Source organism: Rattus rattus, chromosome 3, assembly GCF_011064425.1.
Source record: "Rattus rattus isolate New Zealand chromosome 3, Rrattus_CSIRO_v1, whole genome shotgun sequence".
Taxonomy (NCBI): domain Eukaryota; kingdom Metazoa; phylum Chordata; class Mammalia; order Rodentia; family Muridae; genus Rattus; species Rattus rattus.
In genome coordinates this window covers 116,938,352-116,963,624 of record NC_046156.1, presented here as the reverse complement: position 1 = coordinate 116,963,624, position 25,273 = coordinate 116,938,352, and the positions used below count along the sequence as shown (strand labels likewise).

At 39.9% G+C, this 25,273-nt stretch overlaps 1 protein-coding gene across 2 annotated transcripts in view; it reads left to right on the top strand.

Annotated features, from left to right (window-relative positions):
- Window positions 1–13,912: 13,912 nt before the first annotated feature.
- The window catches only part of Adad1 (adenosine deaminase domain containing 1), a 32,680-nt gene continuing 21,319 nt past the window's right edge, over window positions 13,913–25,273 (top strand). Inside the window, exons 1-6 of one of the 2 annotated variants that reach the window (XM_032896764.1) lie at window positions 13,913–14,102; window positions 14,490–14,669; window positions 15,403–15,591; window positions 17,604–17,771; window positions 19,624–19,692; window positions 23,962–24,087. In XM_032896764.1, the coding sequence (XP_032752655.1) occupies window positions 13,985–14,102; window positions 14,490–14,669; window positions 15,403–15,591; window positions 17,604–17,771; window positions 19,624–19,692; window positions 23,962–24,087 (850 nt within the window). In that variant the 5' untranslated portion in view covers window positions 13,913–13,984. Of the gene's footprint in view, window positions 14,103–14,489; window positions 14,670–15,402; window positions 15,592–17,603; window positions 17,772–19,623; window positions 19,693–23,961; window positions 24,088–25,273 lie in introns of those variants that run through there. The other variant, XM_032896765.1, reaches the window with a different exon arrangement.

Here is a 25,273-nt window from a genome sequence, read left to right as displayed (position 1 = left end):
GCCGTTCCTTCAGTCTCTGCTCCAAACTTTGCCTCCATATCCCCTCCTATGAATATTTAAAGTTTAAGTTTTTTAATTTTTTGTTTTTTAAAATTAATTTTTTAATTTTTAAAAATCATTAAGAGTTTGCAACTGATCTCTTCTGATCTATACCTTTTGTGGTTGAATTTTCTGTTAACTTATTTTATAACCCAAATAGTCTCCTCTCTCTATTTTTTTTTTTCAGGAGAAATCTGTAACCCCCAGTATTGCAGAATTCTTTGTATTTCCTTAAACATTTTTCCAAAGCATTCAGATTCAGCCAAGAAAATATCACCTATGTAATGATTAATGGATTGAGGAAACTGCCTACAAATTATTTGTGGTGGTTGTTGCACAAAATATTGACATAACGTAGGACTATTTAACATTCCCTGTAGAAGTACTTTCTAATAATGTCTTTTACTGAACCACTATTCTTAAGTAGGTACTGAGAAAGCAAACCTTTCCATATCCTGATAATGCAAGGAAATAAAAAGTAATCTTTTAAATGAATTACTATTATAGGCTATGATGCAGGTAATAAAGAAGGCCAAGGAATTCCAGGCTGTAATAGACCCATTGGTTGAAGTACTCTACTCACCACTCTTAAATCTGTTAACATCCTCCATTTTTCTGATTTCTTTCTTTCTTTTTTTTTTTTTTTTTTTTTTACAACAAACACAGGAGAATTCCATGGGCTTGTAGACTTAAGGCTGCTCTAGTAACAGCTGTTCAAGTACCTGCAATTTTCCAGTACTTGAGGGCCACAGACCTATCTATGAGCCTGTCAGTCAACCACTTTTTAGGGTAGGGTTTTTAGTATTTTTGCAGCCCATCCCCCTTATAAATTTGAAAACTCAATCCCTGGGGTATCCTGTGTCTGGACAATTGTCATACATCAATACCTTCCCCGGGATCATCTACCATTTCACCCCTAATTTCATCATGAGTTGTCTCTGGTATTGCAGGAATCTGAGTACCCCATTGTAAAAGGTCCCTTCCCCATAAGTTTATGGGTATATGGGCCACATAAGGTCTTAACTTCCCTGCTTTGATCTTCAGATCCCACACATTTAACCCTTAGTATACTTTGCTTTACTTGAGATCATTTTCCAATTTCTGTATACTGTGTAAAAACCTTCTGAAGTGGCAATTCTGAATTCTAAGATTTTTGAGAAATGATAGTTGCATCAGCTCTTGTATCTACCAAACCTTCTATTTCAACACCATTTACTTGCAATTTTAATTTTGGTCTCTGATCATTAACCATCATTTGCTATAACACACACACTGCTATAACACACACACACTGCTATAACACACACTTTCCAGTACTTCCAAACCCCTATGTTCTTTCTACTGGAGCAGATTTGCCTTTAATGTAGGGAAACAACAACAGCTGAGCAATCTATCACTTTCATTAATCTGCATCTCCCTCCCTCCCTCCCTCCCTCCCTCCCTCCCTCCCTCTCTCTCTCCCTCTCAATCTTTTTTTTAAATACAGACCATAATTTTAATTTCTCCTTTGAAATCTCCATCTATAATTCCTGAATGCATAATGAACTCTTGGGAAGTCAAATCCACTTCTTCTTATAAATGCCAGTGGTTATTTTGTAACACTTGAATTTTTTGAAGACAGAGCAAGAGTTTTATTTGTGGCCCAAACTGGAACAGAACTGCCTAATCTAGAGATTGACACTTAGTTGCAGTTTTTCTGCCTGTTTGTCATTTCCTGCATGACCAAAGGGAAAGGTCTTGTATTTTTTGTCCTGCTCCCCCCTGCCCCCATTTCATTTCCCAACTGCAAGAAATAACCTTGGATATCCCTCTTGGTGTAGACCCATTAGTCCAATGGTATCCCTTTCCACAACATCTGCAAAACCCAGGAAGCCTAAGCATTCTTTCAGAAAGTCCATTAGAGCCAAAAGGACTTTTCTCTGGAGGAGATCTAGTTTGGTAAGTACCGTATTTCTCACACGTAACACACCAGCCATTTTGAGATCCAAGACTTGGTCACACTTTCATAGAAAATGGCTGAATTAAAGCACTGTCATTTCAACCAACCAGAGCTTCCAGGGACTAAGCCACTATCCAAAGACCATACATGGACTGACCCTGGGCTCCAACCTCATAGGTAGCAATGAATAGCCTAGTAAGAGCACCAGTGAAAGGGGAAGCCCTTGGTCCTGCTACGACTGAACCCCCAGAAAACGTGATTGTTGGGGGGAGGGCGGTAATGGGGGGAGGATGGGGAGGGGAAGCCCATATAGAAGGGGAAGGGGAAAGGTTAGGGGGATGTTGGCCCGGAAACCAGGAAGAGGAATAACAATGGCATTTGATCTCAGAGACCATTCCAGTGATATTAGCATGATGCTCATGAGAGTCAACATCAGTCATGTCCCTTATTCACTCATCCATGGGCACTGCCCACACCTTTAAAGGTCTAACAACTCATTTACATTTGGTATTCATATCCTCCAACTCCAAGGTCTCTATCAGGACCTGTCTCACATAAGGACCTGATAAGGCTTAGTTCATGGGTGAAATGAATCTTTGCAAGAAATCTGTGAAGGCTTCCTCAGAGCCTTATCAATGCAATCCCCATCAAAATTCCAATTCAATTCTTCAGAGAGTTAGACAGAACAATTTGCAAATTCATCTGGAATAACAAAAACCCAGGATAGCTAAAACTATCCTCAAAAATAAAAGGACTTCTGGGGGAATCACTATCCCTGAACTCAAGCAGTATTACAGAGCAATAGTGATAAAAACTGCATGGTATTGGTACAGAGGCAGACAGATAGAACAGTGGAATAGAATTGAAGACCCATAAATGAACCCACACACATATGGTCACTTGATTTTTGACAAAGGAGCCAAAACCATCCAACAGGAAAACAGATAGCATTTTTAGCAAATGGTGCTGGTTCAACTGGAGGTCAACATGTAGAAGAATGCAGATCGATCTACGCTTATCACCCTGTACAAAGCTTAAGTCCAAGTGGATCAAGGACCTCCACATCAAACCAGATCAAACTAATAGAACAAAAAGTGGGGAAGAATCTCGAACACATGGGCACTGGAGAAAATTTCCTAAACAAAACACCAATGGCTTATGCTCTAAGATCAAGAATCGACAAATGGAATCTCATAAAACTACAAAGCTTCTGTAAGGCAAAGGACACTGTTGTTAGGACAAAACAGCAACCAACAGATTGGGAAAAGATCTTTCCCAATCCTAAAACTGATAGAGGGCTCATATCCAAAATATACAAAGAACTCATGAAGTTAGACTGCAGGCAGACAAATAACCCTATTAAAAATGGGGTTCAACCTAAAGAAATGTTCAACATCTTTAGTCATAAGGGAAATGCAAATCAAAACAACCCTGAGATTTCACCTCACACCAGTGAGAATGACTAAGATCAAAAACTCAGGTGACAGCAAATGCTGGCGAGGATGGGGAGAAAGAGGAACACTCCTCCATTGTTGGTGGGATCTCTCCTGAGAGACACAGCGAGAATATGGCAAATACATAGGCGAATGCCAGCAGCAAACCACTGAACTGAGAACGGGATCCCTGTTGAAGGAATCTTAGAAAGGACTGGAAGAGCTTGAAGGGGCTCGAGACCCCATATGAACAACAAAGCCAACCAACCAGAGCTTCCAGGGACTAAGCCACTACCCAAAGACTATACATGGACTGACCCTGGGCTCCAATCTCATAGGTAGCAATGAATAGCCTAATAAGAGCACTAGTAGAAGGGGAAGCCCTTGGTTCTGTAAGACTGAACCCCCAGTGAATGTGATTGTTGGGGGAGGGTGGTAATGGGGGGATGATGGGAGGGAAGCCCATCTAGAAGGGGGAGGGAGGGTTGGGGTATGTTGGCCGAAACCGGAAGGGGAATAACAATTGAAACGTAAATAACAAGTACTCAAGTTAATAAAGAAAAAATGGGGTCAGAGCTAAACAAAGAATTCACAGCTGAGGAATGCCGAATGGCTAAGAAGCACCTAAAGAAATGTTCAACATCTTTAGTCATAAGGGAAATGCAAATCAAAACAACCCTGAGATTCCACCTCACACCAGTCAGAATGGCTAAGATCAAAAACTCAGGTGACAGCAAATGCTGGCAAGGATGTGGAGAAAGAGGAATACTCCTCCATTGTTGGTGGGATTGCAGACTGGTACAACCATTCTGGAAATCAATCTGGAGGTTCTTCAGAAAACTGGACATTTAACTACCTGAGGACCCAGCTATACCTCTCTTGGGCATATACCCAAAAGATGCCCCAACATATAACAAAGACAGGTGCTCCACTATGTTCATAGCAGCCTTGTTTATAATAGTCAGAAGCTGGAAAGAACCCAGATGCCCTTCAACAGAGGAATGGATACAGAAAATGTGGTACATCTACACAATGGAATACTACTCAGCTGTCAAAAACAATGACTTTATGAAATTCATAGGCAAATGGATGGAACTGGAAAATATCATCCTGAGTGAGGTAACCCAATCACAGAAAAACACATATGGTATGCACTCATTGATAAGTGGATATTAGCCCAAATGCTCGAATTACCCTAGATGCACAGAACACAGGAAACTCAAGAAGGATGACCAAAATTGCGAATGCTTCACTCCTTTTTTAAAAGGAGAACAAGAATACCCTTGGGAGGGAATACAGAGGCAAAGTTTAGAACAGAGGCTGAAGGAACCCCCATTCAGAACCTGCCCCACATGTGGCCCATACACATACAGCCACCAAACTAGATAAGATGGATGAAGCAAAGAAGTGCAGGCTGACAGGAACCGATGTAGATCTCTCCTGACTGACACAGCCAGAATATCGCAAATACATAGGTGAATGCCAGTAGCAAACAACTGAACTGAGAATAGGACCCCCATTGAAGGAATCTTAGAAAGGACTGAAAGTGCTTGAAGGGGCTTGAGACCCCATATGAACAACAATGCCAACCAACTAGAGCTTCTAGGGACTAAGCCACTACCCAAAGACTATACATGGACTGACCCTGGGCTCCAACTGCATAGGTAGCAATGAATAGCCTAGTAAGAGCACTAGGTAGAAGGGGAAGCCCTTGGTCTTGCCAAGACTGAACCCTCAGTGAACGTGATTATTGGGGGGAGGGTGGTAATGGGGGGAGAATGGAGAGAGGAACATCCATATAGAAGGGGAGGGGGAAGGGGAGGGGGATGTTGGCCTGGAAACCGAGAAAGGGAATAACAATTAAAATGTAAATAAGAAATATCCAATTTAATAAAGATGGAGAAAAAAAGAGTTGGAATTCTATTGTAAAAAAAGAAATCTTAATAAACAGGGTGACCTTTTCTCAAGCTCCTCACCCTTGTCCCAGGCTCTTAACAGCATCATAAAATCAAATCTGTTCTCGTAAGTCAGAGAACTCCACCCCTTCACCAGATAGCTGATCTTTAACAATATTCACTCCCCTTGCTCTGTTCTATTCGTAAGGGTCCATGATTCACCAAAGAATGATACCCCAGACTCAAATAGTATGCAAAAGCAAGGAGCATTTTATTCTGCAGAAGTCCAGCATGCTGGGCTCTATCATCTACCAAGATGGAGGCACCCTGTGAACTTGAAGGCCCAATTTAAAGCACATTACAGGAATTCCAGGGAGGGGTCGGTGACCTTTTTCTTAATCGGTTAGCTCTTTCTCTAGGGACATCCCAGAACCATTGTTGGGCTGTGGGGGGCTGGAAACTGTCCTGGGGAAAGTCTAGAAACTGTTGCTGAGCCATTGCCCTTGCTTCCGGCCAAATGGCCTGGCACCTTCTGACTAGCTGGCTGAGGTCTGGTTTTGTTGGTTTTTTTGTTGTTTGTTTTGTTTTGTTTCAGTCTCGCATTGCTCTATATTTGAGGCTTTCTCCCTCCACCTCTTTAACCATTGTAACTGCTGACCAGCCTCTAGCACAGCTCTCACCAGAGCCTTTTAATCTTGGGGAATAATTCTATCCCAGTTACTTAATATTTGTTTTACATAAGGGGAATGCAGTCCATAGGAAACCATGGCTTCTTTAAATCTAAAGATTTAAAGATTACCTCAGACCTATCATTCTATAGGATGCCACATTATCTCATCACTATCATGATCAGCACCCTTAGCAGACATGTGCTATACAACTGATGGTGACATTGTAGTCCTTCTCCTCTGTCAGTGCAGTTGGCTCAAGATTAACACTTGCTCTCAAAATGGGCTGTTTTCCTTTAGCCCTGTCACCACACAGATTCCCTCTCCTCCCAACCTCACACCTTCTTTCTGCCCCACCCAGGGTCTGCTGACACTTGAAACTAAAAGTCTGTGGCACAGGGTGGGGCTGCGATCTGCCTTCTAGCCCAGTTTGCTTCCCTCTGTCATCCTTTGGGAAGCTCCCATGGTCTTGCTCAGTCACCAGGTCACTCAGAAACCTTTTATTTCTACCTTTCCCAGTGCTCCTCACTTTGCAAGCACTTCCACCTCTACCTGCAAGTTTTCCCATTGCATCTCAGATCCCCCTTTCCACTCCTAACTCCTCCAAATGTTTTTTTGAGACAGAATATAGAAAGAGAAAAAAGAAGAAAAAATTGAAAATCCCCTTTGGGAGCAAAACAGGAGAGAGGCCTGTGGCAGCAGCCACAATAAAATGTTTACTGATGTCTTAAAACAGAATATTCTTCTCCTCTTGACCTGATGTCTCCTCTACCCTATTAGAACCAAGTTTCACATTCTGTCTCGCCTCACCTCTGGGCAGCACTTGTAACTGTACTTTTGGCTATATTATTAGGTTCTTTTCCCTATTGCCCTTGTTCACCCTAATCCCTTCCAAGCCTCTAAGACTAGATAGGAGAGAAAGAATGTTGGAGGAAGAAGGGGGTATCATGGTTTGTATATGCTTGGCCCAGAGAGGGGCACTATTTGCAGGTGTGGCCTTGTTGGAGTAGGTGTGTCACTGTGGGTGTGGGCTTTAAAACCCTCACCCTAGCTGCCTGGAAGTCAGTCTTCCACTAGCTGCCTTCAAATGAAGATGTAGCTCCTCCTGCACCATGCCTGCCTGGATGTTGCCATGTTCCCTCCTTGATGATAACAGACCGAGTGTCTGAACCTGTAAGCCAGCCCCAACTAAATGTTGTCCTTTTAAGAGTTGCCTTGGTCATGGTATCTGTTCACAGCAGTAAAACCCTAACTAAGACAGGGGGCATCTATCTCCTTAGATCACTTCCTGCTGATTAGGGTGTCACGTTCCTTTCGGCAAATCAAATCTTTGTCACCAAGTTTCTCCTACTAGAAACCTAGCAATCCAGCAAACAGCATCCAGAACAGCAGCATCTGCCACAGCCTCTCAGGACTCTGGCACCTTTATACCCTCTTAAGAGTCCCCAAAACTCCAAATTTAAACTGTCTTCAGCTGACCAAACCAAATCACATCCTGCCAGAGCACGAGACCAGCTGCTGGGGACAATGCAAAGCAGCACCATATTCCACACCTGGGGTTAAAACAAAAACCATATTCACATAACATTTCTGTTTAAAGAAACCAACGTTCTCATTATACAGAGACTCAACTCCAGACTGTCACCTGCTGCCTAAAGTGTTTCCTCGCCTTTTAGGGACCCAAACACAGACAAAAACAAGATTCCTGGCCACACTGTTAGAAGTCTTAAAAGCCATTAAGAATAGCTGTCAGGATCTGTATAGAACTCTTAAGGGAAAGTTATTTCCTCCTGGTCAAAAGAATGGAATCTACCTCTTTCTCTAGGTAGAGACACAGCATTCTAATATCGGAACATTGCATACTATTGTCTCCTCCCAAGACCTTAACCTCTAGATGTAGAGAGCTATGGGTAATTAATGACTGCTTAGCAGTCTGTTCCAAGGACAAGCCCCTTAATGAGTGATCCAACCCTAAGTCATCAGCCCTAAGCACACACATGGGCACATATACATGAGCAAGACCAAATGAACTCAGTAGGCTGTATTTATGTGTATGTGTATACGTGTGACTAATAAAAGTCATGAATTTAAGAAGGAGAGACATGGGAAGAGTTGGAAATCAGGAGAGGTGATAAATTATGCAAATACAGTTTTCACATATGCAATTCTCAGAAACTATGTTTTAAACTTACTTCAGCTGTGCTTACCTCTTCTTCAAAAAGATTACCTCTGAATCCTGATTCACCTGAATCTGCGGGGAGGAGATGGGAGCCTCTCTAGAAACTGCTACTATACAGTTGCTTCCAGAGATGCCTCCATGTTACTCTGCTAATCCCCACTGCTTTCAGAGTTCCTCAGAAGTATAAGTGTTAGCTATTCCTGCAAGCTCAAGCAGCAGGGAAAGGCTTCACTGCTGTGGGCTCCCTTTGTAAACTTTGTATACTGCGTAAACTTTGAAAATCCCTAAGGCAGGAAAGTGGTCAGGCCAAGGCCTGAGGAGCTCCAGCCTCTGTGACTGCCACAAAGCTCATCTCTAACTTCTCAACAGGATCCTTCCCAGATGATGCTAATTTTAGGTGATAAATCTTAATAAAACCCTACTAATCCCTGAACAGGAAACCTCACAATCCCTGAGCCCCCCAAGATCAAGACTTGAAATCCCACCAATTCTCACTCTGGAAATCTCTACCCTGAAATGATTCCCCCTGCCTCAAGATATACTATATAAGCCCTGCCCTCTGTTAATTTACTGCTGTCATCTCCTGGGAACAGAGGCAGCCACCCCGGATTTGTTACTTCTCAGGCTATATTTATCCATCCTTATAAATCTTTTATGAGACTTACTGCCTGGTGTGACTCTTGTAATGCTTTCATGTGAAGAAACCATGAAGTAAGGAAGCAAAGTAAGGAAGAAGCAAAGAAGTGGAGCTGTGCTAAGGCTCCTCAGCTCCTGTGCTCTCAACTGGGGATACCCTCCCCTGTGAGGCTGCAACCCTGGAGAAGAGAAGCTGCAAAGTGGAACTGTTACACTGTAGCACTGCAGCTCAGGCAAGGATAGTCTCCTTCAGGGATGAAACACCTCTGCTCAGAGCTGTGTGGGTCCTGGGTCCCCGCATGTGGTGATACCTCTGTTGAGGTACTGTGACACCTCAGAGGTAACTGGTTCCTGGGTTCCCATATCTCAGGATACCCTTCCATTGGGACATTGCCCCACCTCAGAGCTGTGTCTGCTCATCCAAGCTGGAAGGAGCAGCAACAATAAGCTTCCTTTTTCTCTTTTTTTCCTTTTAGATATTTATTTGTTAGCATGCTTTCTTAGACATGCTTGGCTTTCTCATTATTTCCTCAAGCTAACAGTGCTCTCCCCTTTCTGTCACATCACACAGCTGCTATTGGTCATGTGTCTGCTCATTGACCTCCATTCTCTGCTGGATTCCTAAAATTACTAATATAGTACTTAAATTTCCTTCTAAGTCCATTTAAATTTGTAAAACAAAACAAAGAACCCATGACAGGGAGCCCCAGTTTCCCCAATAACATCTACAGTCCAACATACGGGCTTTCACAACATTTCCTGTAACATGGCAACCCAGATGGAATGTAAAGCTCTGAGGATAGAACAAGTAAGTATATTCTAAGATTCTGAATTCCCACTTCTTTCATTCACCACTGCTATTCCCTCAATTCTGAGAAAACCTTGGTTCATTGTGTTTAGGGGACTAAGTGGGAGCAAAACTTCTTGGCTTGGTGACAGTGTGACACAGCAGTGTAAAATTCTTTCATCTTGTATCTTGCTAAGGTCTATAGGTTTATCTAAAATTTGATCTTGATGGAGAATCCGTGGAAAATATCCTAATTTTATTCTAGGAACCCAAGATCAAAATGCCCCAGCTTCTGTTAAACTGCTTGCTTGCCTAAAACCTCTCCTTACAGATGCCAAGCAAAATACCAGAATGTGGATTTTTGCCTTTAAAAATCTCTTATATTAAACATCTGAGTCCTGAATATCTGAGTGTAGTCCCAGTGGACTGGAATAAAGACTTTCAACTGTCTATAATATGTGTGAGTGGTCATCTCTGGTGGACTCCTTGTAACACCAGCAATTAGACTTTAATCTATGGTTCATAGGTAGTTGATAATCTAAGTGGGTAAATGTACACACAAGGTTGTTGAAACATTAAATTGGGTTTAACTGTTTCTAACATGCTGGTTTCTAAGGGACTAAAATGTCTGCTAACACAAAGTCAAAGAATGGTCTCAGCCCACACAAAGAATAATGATCCAAATGAGATAGCAACTATGTGATATACTGATTCAGTCAATAAAGTTTTGAGGTTTTTGTTGTTGTTGTTTGTTATGGCCAAAGAGTGAACTCATGACTCTGCAAAGTCTTTTGGTGCCCAAGTTTAGAGGTATAGTGCTGTTAAAGGGGAAAAAAACTAACAAACAAAACAAATGCCATAATCACATCAGTGCTGGGGGTGGTGTACTAAATTAGTGAGGGTTTTAGTGTCTCAGTAACATCTATTTTCTTTGCAAGGCTTAAGGTATATTCCAGGCACTATAAGTTACATTTGGATCACAGTCAAGGTCATAGACAGTTCCCATTCCCATGAACCATTCTCAAGGCAGAGGTATCTGTTTAGGGGGTGGAAGGCTGAGATGTGACCAGGCAGACAAAGTTGGGACAGGATGGTGTACATTGGTTATGCCACTTGGATGGAACAGAATGGCAGTGTGGGAGGCTTTGTCCAAGTTTCTCCATGTGCTACAAAAGCCAACTGCTGCCTGTGGACATTGTGTGCAATTGCCTACCCTCACTGCTTTCATGGGCTCTTATCCCAGCTGACTCCAGAGTCATAGAGAGATCAAAATAAGACCCAGTAACATCTTTTGGTATTCTCAGTTACCACTGATTAGGTGAGGCATATGTGCACCCTTCCTTGGGCTGAGACCATGGAATCCCTTGCGGTTTTCTTTATCCTCAATATCCTTTGCTGTTTTGGGACTTCATACCTCAGGGTCACTTTCCATGTTCCACTTGTACTCCTGTTATATCTGTGGTAGGCTAATTCAGGGAGGCTGCAATTACGTGATGTTTTCTTGTGTCCCTGTTGTCCTGTGATATAGTCATTAGTTTCCTGTATCAGACTTAGGAGGCAATACTGTATCTCAATGATGGATTCCTCTGGTTTTGGAGGTGATTTAAACAAAGTCTTTCACCTGGTTTATTTAGGGGAACTTGTTTTCCTTGTGCCTTCAACATATCCCATCAAAATAGACAGTTCTGACTTTTGGGTTCCTCACTGGTCATGGCAAGAAGAAATGCAAGATCTGGGAGAAACAACCATACCCTTTTTATGGGAATGAAATATTGAATAAAGCTGATCACTGCAAATAAAGGCAACTTATGTGGCCTAACCCTCTGTGTCAAGAAGCTTAGCCCCTGGTGACTATAATATCTCCAAAAATTACCCTGACTCCCTGTAAAGTTTTGAGTCTTGGATCTCTTTTGCTAACCAAAGAAACTCTGGAATTAAGTGGTACACAGGACAGCTGATTCCTAGGTCTAATGATCTCCCTCTAAGGTGTATTCCACATTTTCTACCACTGATTTAAAGTGAAGCAGACAAAATACAGGAATCATGCATCAAGGCCATAGGGCCTTTTCCTCCTTGCTGCTCCTGAGGAAAAGAAAAGAAACAAAAATCTTTGCTTCTACACATAGATAATTTTCCCATTATTTGTTTGACCCACTGACCTACAAAAGAAACCTGGACTAAACACAAATTGGAGGATGAAAAACTACCCTTCAATGGGAAATATCAAAACCATGGTTTTATCTTTCAGTAGGAGGGAAGGTGCTCACTAAGTTTTTCAGGTTGTTGCCACCTGTGTGTGTAAATAATTTAAATGTCACTTTTTCTCCTCAGAGAAAGGGATGAGATGAGAGCCATAACCAGGGTTAACAAATAGTTTGGGCTGAGCCCAGAGCATTTCCTTCTGTGTTTTAACATTTCCTTGGCCTAGGCCTGGAAGCTTCCAGCCTTCATACAATGTAATCCTTTGCAAGCCCGGGAGACTTCAGCTTCCAGCCTAGAATGTTTCAGCCTCTGAGACTCACTGCTGAATGAACGCTGAACTCTGGCTCCCTGATTCAACTCAGCTGTTTTCCAATTCATCCCTTTGTCTGCCCCTCAATTAGATGTCATTGTATGGGACCTGCACTCTTCAAATGTATCTAAGCATAAGAAAGAAGACTTTTAAAAAAAAAATCACAGACCACAGGAGACAAAAGAAACAATTTCTGAATGTTTGTGGCAACCTCTGAATCCTGAAAGAGAAACTGGGGCAGTAGAGAAACTTTGAAATCCAAAAGAATGTGTTGTAACATTTCTTAGTTTTAATAAGTTTGTCCTGGTTATTACAAAGTAACACAAGGGGAAACAGAAGGACTTTTCCATCATTATTCTTTTCTGTAAATTGTAGATTTTAAAATTTTGCTCTGTGTGTGTGTGGTGGGGGGCGGTAGAACCTATAGGAGCTAATTCTCTCCTTTGAAGGATCAAACTTAAGTTATGATGCTTTGCAGCGGGCGCCTTCATCCACTGAGTCATTTTATATGTTTTCTTTTGTCCCTTCAACTTCTACTTCTGTTCCATGTCTACCTTTATATTTGACCCTAACATAATTGGATTCTGTTATTAAATATTTTATTCCCATCTTTATCGTTAGCAACAAAAATTTCTGGATCATTAGTTGTAAATGGGTTTTTGATTAACCAAATTAGTCAAAACATGTTGATAATAACTAAAGAAAAATACTTACTGCAAATGCTACTTACAAGAATGAGATTGTTCTGCCTTCAGTTTCATATGTGCTGTGTTACGCTATTTCTTGCTACACTAGTGGTAAGTGGCCATCAGTTCCATTGTCCTTTTCTCTTACTTTTTAAAAAATGGCTTTAATTCTTGAGAAAACCTGCCCATATCAAAGGGTCGATGTCATCACAATCTTGTGCTAACAAAACACAATCCCTTGGACGCCTTTCTGATTGCATCCCAACACTTAATCATTCACTATTTAAAATATTTTCAACTACCTATTAGCTAATAGCTTGGTTAGGTCCTCTTTTGACTTGTATGAGAACAATCGTAAAAGGGGATGGAGAGATCGACTGATGTTAGGCCCAGATGTTAGGGCCATTTGCTTTCAGCCTCCCGACTGGCTTCCTGATCGTTCTTTTGGGCTGCACTAGGGGATCTTCTGCTTGTCAGAGGCCTAACCCTGGACCCTTTCTCAGATCTTACCTGGAGACAAAGTGAAGGGTATCTTTGAAACAAGCCTCTGCTTTTCCCAGCTGCCTCCGGGGAAGGTTCCTCTCGGTAAACACTGAGTGGAGTTAAGAAGACATCTGGTGTTTTGTGAGGGCAGGCAGCCGCGGGCGGTGTAGACAACTGAGGCAGGGATAGACAACCATGTGCTGGTCTGGGATGACTGGTGTCACCCTACGTGTTGACCATTGAAGTGGGGCTATGTAGCCATGTGGTACTCTGTGAGGCAGATACGTAGTCCTAGGTATAGACAACTGAGGTGGGAATAAGCATCTTTGTAGTGCTGTGTGTGTGGCAGAGCATCTCCCTTAGTGGGGTGAGGACAGGCAGCCCCATGAGGAGGTGAGAGGGGCAGGGTAGGAGAGGCTGAACCTTGGGACTTTGTCTTCTACAGAAAGAATGCAACCTGACAAGGCCGGAAGAACGGGGTCGATAGAGACGAGGCCTGGAACCTGCGCGCCATTCACCGTGACCCCGACTAAGCTACGCACGTATCCCACGCGGGCAGGGCGCGGGGGCGGGGCCAGAGCGAAGGTCCTTGCTGATTGGTTGAGGGGCGCCCACGGGGGCGCTGGCCCCGCTCCTCAGGGTCTGCTCGAGGGGCCTTTTGAAAGACGCGACTAGCCGCGCGGCCTGCAGAGGCCTGAGACGAGAGGTCGACGGTGGCAGCGCAGCAATGGCGACCGCGGGCGGCAGCCGACGAGCCCCGGTCCCGGGCCCTCGGCTCGGCCTGCCTCTTGCCGCTCACCTGCCTGCGAGCCTGGGCGGGGAGGGCGCGAAGGACAGCCTCGGGGGTGCGCTGGCCAGGCCGTCGGTTTGGTTCTGTCCCCTCTTGTTCTTGTCTTTCTAGATCTTGCTAATGAGGCCCCTCCGCTCTGAGGAGCCTCTTGGTGGTGGTGGTGGTGGTGGTGGTGGTGGTTTTCTCAAGTCCCCTCTGCTGTTCCTTCTATTCCCATTTATAGTTGAGTTTAGAGAAGAATTTGGAAAATTTGTTAAAACACAACACAGCTTTGGGATCAATTAAAGAGGGATTATTTGGCTGTAGCCATGGGAGCATGTGTGTGAGGAAAAACACTTCTGTCAAATTAAAAGGTCTTTTGGGGGGCGGAGGGAGGTGTTCCTCATCAGGAACTAGTTGTTTACCCAGGATTTTCATTTTCTGCCAATTTCATCCTAAACAGGTGAGAAAACTTCTGGAAACAATGACTGGTTTCAGAGTTCCAGGGTCCCTAGCTTTGCGCAGATGCTGAAAAAGAATTTACCAGTTCAGTCATCAGCTCAGACGGTCACTTTGCCCACTGGATATTCCTCCGAAAGTTGTAGTCTGTCCAATATGGCATCCAAGGTTACACAAGTGACAGGTACAACTTTCTTTTTATTGTAGAAATACCTAGGTACAATCCCTTGCTGGGATTGCTAGCAAGTGCTAAGTGGAGTGTGTGTGTGTGTGTGTGTGTGTGTGTGTGTGTGTGTGTGTGTATGTTCTGCCATCTCTGTGGCCATGTGCCATTTGGAGTTAGTAACTGTTACATAGTATAGTAGGAGGTCTGTAGAATTCTTTGCAGATCATTCATTAGTTCCCCACCTTCACTGTTGAATTACTTAAAATATAAGTTAACCTGCCCCCTCTCCCCAGGGGTGTCAGGGAAAGCTCTAGACTAATAAGCACTTTGTATTCTGCGCATTAATTCATATAATAAAAAACAGAGGTAAACACACTGTGAACTTAGGTTGATCAGAATCAGACAGTTCAGTGGGATAGGCATTCTAACAGAACTGAGCACAAAACTAGATTGTAGTCCCAACAAAACCAGTTCTATATCATTGCCATTCTAAACCTTAGTGATCTCACCTGTAAAAATGACTTGTCTCTGAAGACATCACTAAAATTCCATTAATTTTTCTATCATGAGTGATATTCCTATATAATAACGTCCTCTGTATGCCAAAAGACATATACAAACCAGGCTGTAGTTTTATGTGTACTCAAACTGTATAGTAGGAACTTGGGGGGAAACACTTACTTTATAAGGATTTAGTACTTTGATTCATTTTCTTTAAACCAAACTAACCAGTATAAATATTTGTTCTTAGGTAATTTTCCAGAGCCATTGCTTTCCAAAGGTCTTTCATCTATTTCAAATCCTGTCCTTCCTCCAAAAAAAATACCTAAAGAATTTATAATGAAATACAGACGTGGAGAGATCAATCCTGTGTCAGCCTTGCACCAGTTTGCACAAATGCAGCGTGTTCAGCTTGACCTCAAGGAAACTGTAACAACAGGCAAGTTCAAAGTTGTGCCTAATTATCCCAGGATTAGCATTTTTTCCAATAAAAGTAGGACAGTAAGCAGCTTTACATTTACTTACAACACACAATGTTAAGGTTAATAGATATTTTGTGACACAAATATTTGTAGAATAAACACACATTTCTCTCAGTGTTAATCAAGTATTTGTTGTATTTCTTCTGAAATTATAAGACTGTGATTGTGATTCCTAAGAACAACATATGGTCAGATTTAGCCCCTGAAATCGAAGGGTCTGCTAAGTAAAGGACACTTGCATGGTTGATACTGCCTCTGCAGAGTTGTCTGTAATGTCTGCCTTTCTCCTTTACACTCTTGAACCTGAAATTCCTCTTCCTGTGTGTATTTGTGGAAGGTACAGGAGTCTAATGAGCAGCAGAAAGAGGCTTGCACTCTCTTCATGCTGTCTTAGAAGCTTGCCATTCAGAAGCACTGACTAACATGTGACAGTGAAAAGACCTTTGAAATGTTTGTGTACGTTCAGAGAGTTTTGTTTCTGTAGTTGTCTAACTTTTCCATGTATGGATCTCAAAAATGGAATCTCTGCAACATAATTTAAAGCTCTGGAGATTTTACTGAGGATTTTTAAGAAGTTTCTTTGGGTGAAATAGCAGTAAACTCGACATGACAAAAATGAGCAGAGGTCTCAATATTTGTTTACCGTTTTACCTTTCCTACATTATTCTCAGATCACTCTTGGAAAATGTAAGCTGTTAATAAGAAAGATAAAAAAATCCCAATGAAAATACTTTGCTGCTCTGAGAAGTGGCAGTGCTGTTCGTTTGTTCTGTGTTCCAAGTATGATTCAGGAAGTTTGTGAACCGAGGCTCTAAACAAGCTGAAGTTCAGTACTCAGCATTCTGACATGGAGCACTCTCTAACAACTGTAATATACATGAGCCACTTGTTAGGAAAGTAGAGTGCCATCTGGTTTAATAAGTTTAGATTGAATACAGGTAAACATGGGGATTGGTAAACTGAGATGTTTAGGTAAGGGGAAAAAGCAAGATTAGCCAGATATGGACTTAAGTTCCTAGTAAAATCTTAAGTATATGTTTTAGAAACAGCCAATGTAACATGATTGTAAATATATGAGAAAATAAGATAGTGGTGTATGTGCAGTGACTAGTCCCTAGCCATCCCTAGCAAAGGGAAGATATTTAAATACCTAACATTAAAATGTTTCATCTGTAAATTTAGGAGATGATTACAGTTTTGTTTCCATGAGGCAAATAAAAATTCTAGTAAAAGAAATAGTGTAAAGGAATTTGTGCAAGAATGGGCATTTCGCTTAATTCATAGAGACATCTTTTCTCTTGTTTGTTTTATTTCTTTCTATTTATTCCCTGCCTGACCTTCCCTTCCTGAGCTGTAATTGATTCAGTTGCTTACAATGATGCCTTAATGGTTATACAAAGTTTCTTCAAAAGGATCCCTTATATTTTAGAGCATATAAAATTTTAAAGCATTCCAAAGATGAGAGAAATTCAGTTTTATATGTATTGAAATTTTAAACATGAATATTACCAGAAGTTTTCAAATATTTTACTACCTCTTAGTTGGTTCGGTAAATGTTTGAAGGCTAACCACTGCCATACATTATACTACACTGTATTCTGAAGCTGTCTTTGTTGCTTGCATTATATCTGCAGTCAGTGCAGCTGCTTAAACCCATTGGCTGCAAGTGCAAAATACAAGTTTTGGGGCTGATCTAACTGTAATTGTAATCTCTACTTGATTTACAAAGAGTTGAATTTACACTAAAAGGAGGTCCTTTAATACTAGTTTTCAAGGTTCCCCCCCCCCCCAGAGCTGAGGACCACACCCAGGGCCTTGTGCTTGGTAGGCAAGCGCTCTACCACTGAGCTAAATCCCGAACCCCCAGTTTTCAAGAATTTTATATTGCAATATTTTACTAACATTCAGACATTACTTGCAAGAAGATACTGTGAATTACTGTAAGATTCATTCTGATTTCTTTTTCAAGGAAATGTTATGGGACCATATTTTGCTTTTTGTGCCGTGGTGGATGGTATTCAGTACAAGACAGGACTGGGACAAAATAAAAAGGAATCTAGATCCAATGCAGCAAAGTTGGCTCTTGATGAGCTGCTACAGTTGGATGAGCCTGAGCCAAGAGCTTTAGAACCAGCAGGTAAATGCAACTGACATGGATATCGGAATGTGTTATTTTCCAGGAATCCAGAAAGGCTTAGCCACTACAAGATTATAGGGTTTGAATACTTTCTAGCTGCTGTCTGCTAAAGTGTTTCGAGTTATAATTGTCTTGTGTTTTCATCACCAAAAGATATAGCCCTGTTTTGCCAGTACTCATACTAAAGGATGTAGGGTAATCTTCGTGGTTTTGACTTAAATTTTTCAATTGCTGTGTGATGATAATTTCTCGTGTTTATTGGACATTATCTTTAAGAGGGAGACACAGATTGTGTTTAAGTCATTTCTTCCACCTTCACCTAGGTCTATTGTTACTGACTTTTAAAATTCTACATGTATTCTGGTATTTATTAGATGTCTGTTGTACAAATAACGTTCCATCCTGAGGGTTTCCTTTAACTTTATTGGTAGTATCCTTTGATGTACAAAACATTTTACTTTTGATAAATCCAGTTTTCTTCTGTTGTGTGTACCTTTGGTGCCATACCTAAGAAATTATTGCCAAATCTAATATGATGAAGTTTTCTCACTGTGGTTGCTTTTTAGAGCTTTATAGTTTTAGCTATTATATTTATGTAATATTATATTTAAAGGTTTTTAGTAAATTTTTATTTTGTATAAGATGCTAGTGCCCAACTTCATTCTATTACTTGGGAATATTAGTTTTCCCAGAAGCACTGAAACAAAACCCTTATTACTCCTGTTAAAAACACTTAGATTGTGTCTTTCTGGGCACTTTGACCTATGTGTCTGCCCTTATAATAATAATCGTTTTGATTACTGTTACATTATTCTGATTACATAGCTTTGGAATAAGTTTTGAAATTTGGATATGTGATTCTCCAGTTTTAGGGGGTTTTTTTCTTTTCAAAATATTTGGCTATTTGTCCCTGGTATTTTACAGTGAAGATTTCCTTTTATAGTTTTTTTTCTTATTGAGATTATTTGCTCATAATAAGCATAATTTAATGTCCTTAGTTTTCTTTCTACTTGAGTCAAACTCTCTTGAGTACATAGATTTTTAAATTCTTTCTTCTGAGTTTTCAACTTGCTTTTCTTGAGTCCAGGTGTATGTGTTTAACTCTAGTTAGCATTTTCTCTACTGTGAAGTCTCAGATAACAGCACCATGCTTTCCTTGCTTGTTTCTACACCTTCAACTGGTTTTTCATCTTAAACTTAGTCTAGAGGTGTTCTTTCTGCTTTATTTTAACTAAGTTAAAAACCTTAGCTTCTAGAACCTTTTTGGATTTTTTCCTTTGTGTCCCTCTGGTGTAATGTCATGAGCTTTTCTTGTTTGTCATGTGCTCTTTAGCTTTTAGGACTGAGCTGGAAAATATTTACAAAGACTCAGACTGAACCCATTAGAAAATTTATAACATTGTCCTATTAAAAGCCTGATGACAGCAGCATTTTAAATAATTTCAGTCCTTTTGATAAAATGTTCAAGTGTCTTACAAAGTATTATTATGAATAGGAAATTGCTCCTAAGCATCTGAAACAATGCTCTACTGAGTTTCAGAGTGTTGCCACTTTCACAAGGAAATTAAACTGCTGTTACGATTAGGAACCTCAGAAATTAGTTTGGATAACTGATGTCAGAGTAGGAAAGATCAGTGTGAGCCAAGGTACAGTTGATGATGACAGAATTGGCAGAAAAGTGTAAAGAATATAACCACTATGTATTGCTCTTCTTAGATTCTTGTTTGTTTGTTTGTTTGTTTTTATTGCATTTTTGGGTTACTGTTACTGCAGAATAGTAAAAAGCTGCTAGCTGTCAGCTCTTTAGAATATTGGCATTTCATTGATTCCTATGCTTTCATTTTATTTACAGGACCTCCTCCTATTCCTGTAGAACCTATTGTTACACCTGAAGCAGCATATATTTCAAAAGTACAATATGGTAGGTAATGTTCCTTTTAGAAGATAAACCCATTGAAAAATTAAAGTGTACAGATATGAAGATAGACCTTAACATTTTGTTAAGATCTTTCATGCTTCTATCAAAATAGAAGTTCCCCTTAAAAATTGCTTGTAGGAAGAGAAAGGAAGTTGGAGAGGGAAAAATTAAAAAGGTATTTGAGCCAGTTCCAATGGTATAGCCATATATGAATCCTAGCTGTTCTGGGAGCTGAGGCAGGAGGATAACAAATTCAAGGCTTGCCACTCCACCAACAGCCTGTCAGTTTAGTGAGTCTTGTCTAAAAATGAAAGAGGGATCTTGGACCCAGCTTGGTGATAGAATACTTGCCTGCATGGTGTGAGACGTGGCTCTGTTGTCAGAACAACACAAAATAGTTGGGGGACAGGTCCTTTCAATATGGAGGTAGATTAATAAGGCATGTACATGGTAGACATATATACATGCAGATAAAAATAGAAAAATACATCTTTAAAATATATACATATATGATACATATATCCAGTTGAAGTTATATGTAACTAAGGACTATCATTCTCATACTTTAATTTCTTCATTTTAAAAATTGCTATTAAAGCTATACCTCATCAAATTATCATGAGGATTGGGTTGATAGGCATAAAATATATGAGTATCTGACACACAGAAACAGCACTTTCATTGTTTTGTTGTGACACTGTCACATTCAATATTGTATAGTAGTTGTGTCCTTGACTGTATACCATTGTCTCCTGGAAGGCAGGATGTTCTTAATTTGTATGTTGATGATATCTGAGAGATACTTCAGACTTTAAGGTGTTGTGGTAAAATTAAAAAGAAAGGTTTCTTTTAACCCGCACTAGGGCCAGCACCATAGGGCCATAAGGCATCTGTGGGATATTTTCATCTCAGTCAATAAAGCGGCTCACCTACTAGGCTCCATCACATATCACATTGCTGATGGCTACTCTCTGAGCCCAGCAACAATCTCTCTACCCATCTAGTTCCCAAGGCAGTTTGCCATCATGCCAGACATACACATCCCATTTCCATGGTGGCCCAGTGTGTCCAGCCACCACACACTCACACTCTTGAACTCAATTAAATCACCACATGAAAGAACACCCAACACAATAACCTTTGATCCAATTGATAAGATATAATTACCTACTGTCTTAGGTAGGGTTTTATTGCTGTGAACAGACACCATGACCAATGTAAGTTTTATAAAGGACAACATTTAATTGGGGCTGGCTTACAGGTTCAGAGTTCAGTCCATTATCATCAAGGCGGGAGCATGGCAGCTTCACAACATCTAGGCAGGCATGGTGCAGGAGGAGCTGAGTTCTACATCTTCACCCAAGGAAGCCAGGAACAGACTGAGCACCCTCAGGCAGCTAGGAGGAGAGTCTCCAAGCCCATGCCAACAGTGATACACTTCCTCTAACAAGGCCACACCTTCTAATAGTGCCACTCCCTGGCCAAGCATATGTAAACCATCACACCCACCTAGATAAGATTTATTCATTCATCTAGACACACAGAATCCTGTACACATCCATCCCTTAAGAATATTCATAACAACCTGTAGATGTGCAGAGAAAAATCTTAACATCTGCTGCCATGTTTTCTCAGCTGCCCTCTCCTCTCGCTCTGGTCTTCTCCCTCTCTAAAACTTTTCTCCTGCCCATCCTTGCTTCTCGTCCAGTGACAGGCCTCATTCTATCCTGTACGTACCTTCACCTGCATAATGAGGACATTATATTTCATCCTTTCTGTCTAATTAAAAAAACTTTCTCTCAAATATAGACTGAACACAGCTATTATCATTTTGTAATTAAAACATATACATAACACCCAGTCCAACATTTTATCAGTTAAACAGAACATTTAGTTAGCCATTCCAGCTTAAGAAAGGCTTAAAATCTATATTATATCCTGTCTGGCTTGTATACAATTGGATAACTATCTAATTAAGTATGTATTTTTAAAGTTAAACAGCCTGAGTAGGCTATGAGACTGTAATCAGTCTTCAACCCAGTCAGAAATATGAGAATGACCAAATTCCTGTAAACATAGGAAGCTTAAGTGAAAAGTTTCCCTTTCATTGTTGTCATTTAGTTAGGCTTGCTTTCTTTTAGTCAGCCTTACTGTTGTATTCATCTTCCTAAGACAGAAAAAGGTCTCAAATATATTTGGGTGGACAGACAGGGTAAATAACCACATTCAAAAGGCAAAATACACCAAAAGATTGCTATGGCCCCTTGACCTCAGAGGTGTGAGGATTCATGAATAGCCTTGAGGGCTCAGTCTACACAGGTGATTGCATACTGTTGGAAGAAGTTTTGCCATTCTCATCAGCTACTGTAGATGTTTACAGTGACCAAAGGGACAGAGTTCAAACAAGAATCCAGATCACAATCACCCTGGCAAAACAGGTTATAGTGTATGATATAGTATAAAAAATAATATAAAAGTCCAATTTGGAAAGTTGAGTTTTGGAGCCAAATGTCAGAAAAAGGTGAGCAAACAAATATATGATGTTAAAATAGGAATAGAATGTTTTAAAAAATAAAGATTCAAGACCCACAAAAAATTTATTGAACATTTCATGTTGGGCAAGTTATCAAGGTGGTAATAGTCTACAGGCTATCTACTGTGCAGTATATTTCTAGTGGACTTTATCTGCATGAGAAGAGTACTGTGTTGTCTCTGAACATAGATTCAGGTTATTCATGACAGTGGGTTTCACTTGAAATAAGTATTTGTAGTTCAAGAAGTGGTATAATAAGACTGGCGAGGGTTCAAGACTAAGTAATTACAAAGTGAGCTTTAACGTGGTTTGGTTTTTATGTTTCAGTGTTGTATGTCTATATTTATAGATTGTGTCCCCAAATACCTCTAGGGAATTTGTGGTGCTGGTTCAGCATCTGGAGAGGGAGACCTGTGAATCTATATCTCATTTCTATGAAAAAAAGGATTAATTAAAAATGTTTATAATGGAAGCTTGTTTTTTTTTTTTTTTGAATTCTGGGTGATAGAGACACTAGTCCACTCAGCTTAACTCAAGGTTCAGTTTTCTAATTTGTGATTGTCCTTTTATTCTTTGTCTTTTTTTAAAATATAACTCACTTGGTATGTAATAAGTGTTAATAATATGAACAAATAAAAAGTTCAGTTAACAAGAACAGAAAAATGGACTCAAGTTATATCCATTTAGCAGAATACTGAGATATATGTGTGTCTTCTAGAAAATAATGATTATTAAAGGAATTTATTGAAAAATTTAAGTAGTCATACATTTCCTATATATCATTGCATGAATGCAAAAATCATTTCACTTGTTTTGACAATATTAAATGAAACATGAATCACTTAATAAACCATTAGCACTCACCGTATATCAAGAACCTTTTTCAATGGGCTAAGCACATTGACAAATTCATGTACCCTAGAGCTCAGGAAGCCAGTGACTTCAGAGGATCATGAGTGAAGGCCAGTCTGGTATACAGTTTAAAAACAAACAGAAAACAGTGCTGTACCTTTGAGAAACACTGCACTGAGGATATTTGCAGTTTCTTACCTGGGACAGCAGGGGCTTTTCCTTAGCAATGCACAGCTGTAAATGACCAAAACAGCAGGCCTTTCTGCCTTGCAGTTTTAGGCTGCATCATGTTAAAAATTATAAATAAAGCTTCCTGTGAAACTCTGATGTATATTCTTGGCTATGTGCACTATTCTGCTGGTGATTCTGCTTACTTAAAATTATTTGAACTGCCTTTCAAGGTCAAGAAGATTTTTTTGGGGGAATATGGGGAACCTATATCAGGATTTCAAATGCTTTTGATTTGCACTGATTTTCATTGGGGCAAATAATACATATTTTTTGTCATGATGACTATAATGAATATGTTTTGATTGTCACAGGTTGGGAGGATTATTACTATTAAGTGGTATGTTACAGTATGTAAGATAGACAGTACTGTACAGCAAAAAAAATTGCCTTGTCTCAGATGGGTTTGAGAATCATGTCTGACTGAGTTCTGCAAACATAAACAGTGGTGTTCAGATAATAAGGTTGGTACTGACATATCATTCGTAAGAAGTTACAGACCTCTGTAATTTGTAAATTTTCTTACAACTGAATATAACCAAACAGAAGTGGAAATTTGTCTACCTATCTCTATAAATCACTAATGTTATTGCAAAGTAACACACCTCTTAGAAAAATAACAGTCCTCCTCAATTCATACTGTTTTTTATTTTTCCTAGAAGGGAGACAAGTCCAGTATGCCAAGATTTCACAACTTGTTAAAGAAACATTTAGTCAACTAATTTCTAGTCACTCACAATATCTGAAATGTAGCAGTTCATTGGCTGCTTTCATTATTGAAAGAGGTAAGTCCATATATTTGGTATATGTTAATCTACAGAAAAATTAATACCTTAATGATTTGACCCATACTGTATAATATTTTATGTTCTGCTTCTGTAGATTGTAATTTTACATTGATTTGAAGATCTTTTATGATAGGTGAATCATTTAATGCAAAGCTTCTCAAGGAAGAGACAAAATGGACTGACCAGGAGCCAACAGAGACCACAGAATAGTGAAAGGCCTAACATTTAAACCTTGCCCTACCAGAAGCAGTGCCTTCTCTACATCAACCCTCACTATAGCAGACACCAAAGAGAGAGCAATAAATTAATGTCTTTATTATCAAATAAGAAAATATCAAAATATGAAAGAGTACGTTCCTGTGGACAGTTTGATGTTACAGTCTGTTTTAACTTTATCTTGCATTTTAATGTTTAGAGTTTGAATTTTTATTAGAGATATTGATAAAACAATTTTTGATATTTGATATATTCTTAAGAAACTTGTATGATCCAGGTGGGAAGAGAATATATATCATATTTATAAGATATATATCTCATATATTTTATATATGTGTATATATAAATATATATCTTTAAGATGATAAAAAATGAAAAACTGCATTTAACCTTGCAAGCATGTGAGAATATGAACATATTGGCACACCCTTTTTTAATTGCAGAACTTAGAAGTATGAGATAGGAGGATCATAACATAAGGATCAGCCTGGAATTACATGGTTAGGTCCTGTTTCAAAAAGCAAGTTATGAGAATTCATGGATAGGAGAGGTCACTGAATGAAAACCTTATGCAATAGGCGAGACTTAAGCTGAAGCTTTAAAGGCTAGTGGGTTCCCTGAAGAGGAGAGGAAATATTTTTAGACAGAGGAAGGCATGAGAAACAAATGTGGTGGTAAATATTTATTGTGGACAATAAATATTCAACAATTCAACAAGGAGATGAATTTATTGATAATACGTGGTAGCATATATACAGAAGTAAAATAAAATATATTATTAATATATGGTATTAGACTACAAGGTGGCTTAAAAGCCAGTCAAAATTAGATTTAGTAAGATTAATAATGTGAAAGATATTTAGATATTTAGATATGAGATAATCACAGTGAAGCTGTTGCACTGGAATTTCTGTGTAAGTACTGGGAACATGAATTAAAGTAGAAAATATATTTAAATTGATAATAT